At 38.7% G+C, this 7,093-nt stretch overlaps 1 protein-coding gene across 3 annotated transcripts; it reads left to right on the top strand.

The window, feature by feature from the left end:
* Positions 1-1,842: 1,842 nt before the first annotated feature.
* On the top strand, positions 1,843-6,711 carry LOC137395217 (myosin regulatory light chain, smooth muscle-like). Of its 3 annotated transcripts, none has more exons than XM_068082062.1 (6): positions 1,843-1,983; positions 2,662-2,678; positions 4,163-4,234; positions 5,282-5,459; positions 5,571-5,649; positions 5,879-6,711. In XM_068082062.1, exons 2-6 carry the CDS (start codon positions 2,667-2,669, stop codon positions 6,030-6,032), a joined length of 495 nt encoding a protein of 164 aa, XP_067938163.1. In that variant the 5' UTR covers positions 1,843-1,983; positions 2,662-2,666; the 3' UTR covers positions 6,033-6,711. The 3 variants fall into 3 exon arrangements, with proteins under 3 accessions (XP_067938163.1, XP_067938164.1, XP_067938162.1); XM_068082063.1 differs by lacking the exon at positions 4,163-4,234 and adding an exon at positions 3,833-3,901; XM_068082061.1 differs by lacking the exon at positions 4,163-4,234 and adding an exon at positions 4,646-4,771 and having other exon boundaries at positions 1,860-1,983.
* The last annotated feature ends 382 nt before the right edge of the window (positions 6,712-7,093 follow it).

Below are 7,093 nucleotides of genomic sequence, written 5' to 3'. Positions count from 1 at the left end.
TATATACTGGTGATGTACTACAGTTTACTGTACAACTATATACTGGTGATGTACTACAGTCTACTGTACAACTATATACTGGTGATGTACTACAGTCTACTGTACAACTATATACTGGTGATGTACTACAGTCTACTGTATCACTATATACTGGTGATGTACTACAGTCTACTGTACAACTATATACTAGTGATGTACTGCAGTCTACTGTATCACTATATACTGGTGATATATTGCAATCCAGTGCATTATTGTACACAGTTCCAGGTTCCACCAGTCATGATGCTACATTAGTCTTAATGTATAATTTTGAACTTTTTTCTCATTAAAGGCTGGGATAGTGACTAACTCTATTACGCCGCCTAACTGTGTTAATACACGCTGGCAAGAATGTGGTTAAGGCTAATTACTGAAGTGAGAACTGTATGATAGGAGTGTGAACTGTATGATAGAAATTTGAGCTGTATGATAGAAATGTGAACTGTATGATAGGAGTGTGAACTGTATAATAAAAATTTGAGCTGTATGATAGAAATGTGAACTGCATGATAGAAATGTGAACTGTATGATAGAAATGTGAACTGTATGATAGAAATGTGAACTGTATGATAGAAATGTGAACTGTATGACAGAAATGTGAGCTGTATGATAGAAATGTGAACTGTATGATAGAAATGTGAACTGTATGATAGCAATGTGAACTGTATGATAGAAATGTGAACTGTATGATAGCAATGTGAACTGTATGATAGAAATGTGAACTGTACGATAGAAATAATTTTTGCTTAATTTGTAGAGATATAATGCAACATTTTTTCATAATAATCAGTCATGTTTGTGAAGAATAAAGACCTACATATGCAGAAGAAACAAACTTTCAGATGTTGAGCAATGCGACTGCTGAATAGATGTTTTGTGGATCTACTCCAATAACGTAATATGTTGTTCAGCACTTTCAACAAAGGAAGTCAAGCTACAAATTGGGAATTAAAATAAAATTGATATATTAAACAGCTGACTTTACTGCCAGTACATTAGTGAATGTAGACTAAAAATGGCTGTAACCTCTTTGCTTACAGCTTCTTTGGTTACACCTTCTCTTTATAATGTTGCATGGGGTGTAATAATCTCAACCAGAGCAAAACTAGCAAAATTAGGATTGAGCGATGTGATAAATTTGCCCGATATGTGTGTATACATACACACGCATGTATGTACATGAATGTGTGCATGTAATTTTGAGAGCCAGTCCCAAGACACAAGAGATCAGTGAATCAGTCTTATTCTGCCGCTATTGCAACAGACAGAGAAAAGTAGGAGGTAAACGTATCATTCCAAAAATAGCCGGAAGGAGATCAGGAAGTATTTGTTAACTAGACAGTTTTTGTTGATCAGAGAGATGCTTTCCATGGTACAATTCCATTCACTGCAATACATGTTATGCCAACCATTTGCCACACAATTTGCGTATCACAATTATGATCAAATATCTTTGTGTGAAATCTTGCAGTTTGTATTGTTTGGGAATGGCTTGTCTAGATGATATTGATATCAGCAATAACCGCCAGTCTTTTACTACGGCTCGCTCAGTAGTGCTTCATTCTTTTTATATATTAATATATTGACTGTAGATATGTGCATGCGCATCATGACTCTTCCTAATTACCAGCTGTACTTAATAATTACTAAAGCGAGACTGCTGCCCTCATATCCCAGGACACACCGCGAAAGTTCACTCAAAGAGTTAGGCCCGCCTTCAACTTTCCATATTAGGCAATTTAATGGCCATTTGTGGACATAGGAGGTATAAATTACAGGAGTGAGGGGGTGTGGTCTACCTCTGCAACATCAGCAGCTAAATTGCTTTGGTCACCACCTGTAGACTTCAGCAGTCACTTGGGCAATAGCTTAGCAGAACGCAACAAGTCATTACTTATATACCATATATATTTCTCTTTTGTCTTTCCCTACAGCCACCAACAGGTAAGCGCATACAGCTTTATTCAGTTTCTGTTTATATCTCTTTTCTAGGCTATCTCACACCGTTATAGCTCATTCTGGTAGGTTAATTGCTGCTAAGCACCTGTTGTAATGCTGTCATGCCTTAACGCTGCTGACGTTCTCTTCTTCTGCCAAAAGCCTCTCCATGTGAGCAAAACTACAACACTTTCTATAACTCTTTAAGCTACATCTATAAGTTACTCTTGTCGTGTGTGAGAAGTTGGAGAAGCTTTTAATATAGGTCATGGCAGCACTTTTCACCACATGATATGTAGCGTAATGTAATTCTGTCAGTGTGGAAATCTGCAAGGTTTTCAATGAGCAAGTATTGAGCTGAAATGGGAGGCTTAAACTTTGTTTTACCTTAGTCATAGAGTTAACAATGTAAACTCTATGTATCTGTAGGAACTATTTCTATTTTCCATGACAACTGATGGACACTAAAGGCAATAAAGCACAGAAATGATCACTTATATGCGTGTTTCTATGAATGCCTGTTTGTATTTAGCATTGGCTGCCTTGAAGAATCTTGCAACATTGTATTACAAGGCAGTCTCATCCGCTATATATACATACTATGCATGTACATGTATAAGTAACTGCAGCCTGCTCTTTAGGTCTGCATACAGTAATATAATGTGCTCTTCTTCTATTTTGTAGACAAGATGGCAGAAGATGTACGTATTAATGTTATTGCTTTCTCCTTTTCATTGTATATTATTGTCCCTAACATGTACTGAAGCTATGCAAATAGGTTTTAAAACCAGTTATTTTGAGTATAACCTCACACCGAGTAGAATATTATATTTGTTTGGTGTTGTCTCCTTTTTCACTTCATTAAGTCGCACACTTTAGCAACATTTTGCTTTTTTGCAACACATCAGCGTAAGAGCAGTGTTGTAGCTATTGCAACATTGCGAGCCTGTCGGATTCATAGCTAAAGCGGAGATACTCTAGCAGTTTGTTTAGAATTTAGCGCGAGTGTACTCGGACAGTATGCTGTGTTGAAATCTCGCTGTGGAAAAACAGGAGTCAGTGATTGCGCAGGGGATTACCATGCATGGTTCTGTCAGTTTCAATGAGAACGCAGCTGTGAGCTTATACCAATATTTATACTGCCTATTCTAGCTATGAACTGAGGCATAATCCCACTCCAAGATATTTACTCATCTGCTATCTATTACGTACCTTATATGGGAGGCTTGCTTATAATTCAATCATCTCAGTGCTACCCTGCTTGATGATCTGCAAGTTAAATCCTTCTAGAAATTTAAAATATCTTCATCTAAGTTTTTTAATTGAAATTATCAGTCCGCTAACATGAGACAGTAGACGCTAGACATGAGAGTTATGGCCTCCTGAAGATTCTCACACTAAATTAGTGAAGCAGACCAATGGCAGTCGAAGACTTATAGGCATGTATTGCAGGTTTCTAGGCTTTATGATAAACTATATAACACCAGTAAATAGCCTCATTTAATTAACAGCTAGTTTCCTCCTACTAAGCAGTAATTGCCGCAGACCAATACGCTGTCAGACTCAAATTATGGCTAGTCTAATCCGTATTAAGATCTTAGATTGTTTTATACCTTAATGGTCCTGTGAATAGCTGCCTCGAGAAAGGAGGTAAAGATGAAATTAGCCAGAGGCTCTAAAGATATCGCGGCGAAGCCTTTCTCGGGAAGTCGAAGTTCCTTTATTCCTTCCTGTCAATTGTAGTTAGCCACACTCCTAAATGTGACTACTTTTTTCTTCTAGCGCTCAATTGGGGGGGGCTAATCTTTTATTCTTAATGCGCTTTCATCTTCCATTTTAAACTTGGTGCTTGCAGAAGATGGTCAGGAAGTCTGGAAATGTTTTGGGAATGTTCCCACAATCACAAATTCAAGAGTTCAAAGAGGTCTGAAAATCAAACAGCTGCTTGATACCCATTTGCAGGCATTTGCTACCCAAAACCGGTCGCGATGTTCATTAATCTGTCTGTCGGCTTGTTCTCTGATCTGGGTATTTGTGTGCTCAGAAGCCAACCCTAGTCTTAAAGTTCCAGTCACCTGTGTCTAATTGTCTCAGCTTTAAACCGAGGCTTGTACCAGGCGATACCACTTCTACCTTGCAAGCATGTCTGTCGAAAGCTTTTTGTATGTTAATGAAATCTTTACAGAAAAAGGCTCGAAAAGGAACAACCAATATCTTGGGCATGTTTCCCCAAGCCCAAATTCAGGAGTTCAAAGAGGTCTGGAGTTACTTTCACCCCACGGCTTGGCTGCTGTACGCAGCTCTGCTGGCACTACCAGTGACAGCTTGGCTATGATTTTCGTGTCAGCTGCCTGTAGTTCGCTGCTTCTTTTTGTTAACCAGCCGCCATGTTGGGTGACCTGAGTCGTCTGCTCGCTATCTCAGCACTCTTAATGAACCACACTGCTGTCAAACCTCACTAATGTAGCCACTGTTAAAATTTTGACCACTGTTGTAAAAACCAAAGGTAGATGAGTGGCATTACTAATGCAATCAGTGGTTTATCTAGTTGGTTTGGCGGCAGGTGTTCAAAGCTTACCCCCTTACTACCCCTCTTCTTATCCCACGCGCTACTCAGGCTATGATATGCTCTATTTGTATCCCTGCTTTACCACTTGCTACATTGCAGAGAGTTAATAGACGATCTCGGAAAGCTGAGCCGGCTGGTGAAGAAAAAGAACACAAGCGGGCGCAACGCAGCACATCCAATGTCTTTGCTGTACTCAACCAGACTCAAATACAAGAGTTTAAGGAGGTTGAATAGTCAACTATTGTTGAAAATCAGTTTATAACTTGTTCCTGTATCTATCACGATTTTATATGACTGTTAACTCTTTCAGCGAGTTTCTTCCAAATGCTTGGCAACTTACCACGTCTGACTAACCTTTTAGCTTTTACCTGCTACTATTTGTGAGTTGCTAGTCATGTCCCTAACTACTAAGAGTGCTTAATGCATGTGCCACAGAAATTTGTGAAAAGCTAGCTATTTCTCTTTCATCTTCTATTATTCTGATCGTGCATCTGGAATTCAATGTTGCTTACAATTACAGACAAGGTATGTTAACATCGACAAACCCTACTCACTGCTTTGTTTCTCTGCGTGCTACTGTTTATCAATGTGAATGTTAATCAAATGTTGGAATTTTGCTCTCTTCTTAGCAAAGGAAGTAGATGGTGTATTACCGTTTGTACTAGCTGTTTTACCTTAGCTCAACAACTTATCTCAGTACCAACACAGTCCTCAATAGAACTTGGATCTTTCTAGGCTTTCGGTATGATGGATGTGAATCGTGATGGTTTCATCGATGTGGCAGACCTGAAAGCTATTCACAATGACCTTGGTCGCAACCCATCAGACAAAGACCTAAACGAAATGTTGAAGGAATGCCCGGGACAGTTGAACTTTACAGCCTTTCTAACTTTATTTGGTGATAAAATGCACGGTATGTTGTATAGCACCAACATCGTCTCCTCAAGAGCAGACTCCTAGCTTCATCTTGGCATTGAAAGACTAGCCACTTGTAAAATATTGCTATCATTTGATTCTCTTGCAGGGACGGACTCAGAAACGACACTTTTACAAGCTTTCGAACAATTTGATCCAGAAAAGAAGGGAAAGTTAACTGAAGAGTAGTAAGTAGTTGTTACCTGGTAACAAATGCTGCTGCTTTTCCAAGTTTATCTCAACTCTCAGACACATTCTTAGGATAAACCGCGCAAATGCATTAATTCAAGTAACATCTTCAATCAAATGGTTTCATATGGGTTTTACATCCATTATTGCCAACTGGTCTGTGATAAAAACTCACCGATAATACTAGATTTGAATTAAAGACGTTCACTTTTGATGATTTACTTGTAGTGTAAAAGATCTGTTGCTCAATGTTGGTGATCAGTTCAAAGAAGAGGAGATTCGACAGGTCTGGAAAGAGTTTAAGCCAACTGGTGGACAGTTTGACTACAATGCATTTGTTACTCTAGTAAAACGTGGAAACCAAGATGAGATGGCACAGTAGAGACGAGAAGGAATATTGGTCACACTGTAAATATCTTGTCAGTTCTCCACTCACCTTTACTCTCATCTAACAGATCTTGTGCTTATCCGTAGAACCCAAATCCGTAACGTGGAAAATGAACTCCATAACCTGAGACACCAAACTATTTTTGAAACTCGAAGCAAGCTCTAAATTTATGTGACTGCGCGCTGCAGGTCAGAGCCTTGTTTGCTAAGACATTGTGCGTGTCAAATATTATATGGTCTATATGTATTGAAATTTTCCCTTGGCTACAGCGTTTGCAGGGAGGCAGCTAACTTGTTTTCAAAATGGCTGCTAAATGACTTCCTAACACGCGTTGTCGTACTGTGCTAAGCGAAGCTTCTAAGAACCTGCAGTCTATAACTAGGGCTAAGGAGTTTTAGCATTCCAAAGCTCGAGCGAAACTGTCATAGTCTAGTATGCCAGAGCATCTGGTCACTTTTCACCATCAAAGTCCATACTGACAAAAATCATCTGTTAGCCTTGTTTAGACATGCAGGCACTTTGGCTTCTGCTCTGATTACAGAATTACTTTTCAGAAGTATAGTTTACAACACTGTAGATTGTGTTTGCATTCATGCAAGTGTCGTTTGTCATTGTTATCTTGTGGATACTAATACTACCTTCAACACATAATAAACCAACCCAAACGTGAGAATTCCTTTCTTCTTATATCTGCGCCTCAAATATAAAGCAGTTGCTCTCAGCATGCTGCATTACACAAGGCAGCGAGCAGCTCAGCAAATACCTCCAAACTAATAATGCAGTTGCCCAACTCTCACACAATTATAAACTATGTAAAGTGTTTAGCCTGCTCATAAATAAAGGTTGGCTTGCTCACTGGTATGTGAGTTATAGTTTTAGCAAATTTTTGTACAAAGAACGAAACGCATAGCTTAAACAATTCAAAGCATGAAAAAAGAATCTCATTAGCAATAAAACTGCTAAATGTTCATTATTAATCAGCAAAAATAAAAAACAATTGTTATCTTACTGCGAATAAGGATCACAGTCTATGAAGGAACACCAATAAACCAAAC

Source organism: Watersipora subatra, chromosome 4 (genome assembly GCF_963576615.1).
Source record: "Watersipora subatra chromosome 4, tzWatSuba1.1, whole genome shotgun sequence".
Lineage (NCBI taxonomy): Eukaryota > Metazoa > Bryozoa > Gymnolaemata > Cheilostomatida > Watersiporidae > Watersipora > Watersipora subatra.
Note: the sequence above shows the minus strand (reverse complement) of the source record. Positions and strands in the feature narration are given on the sequence as shown.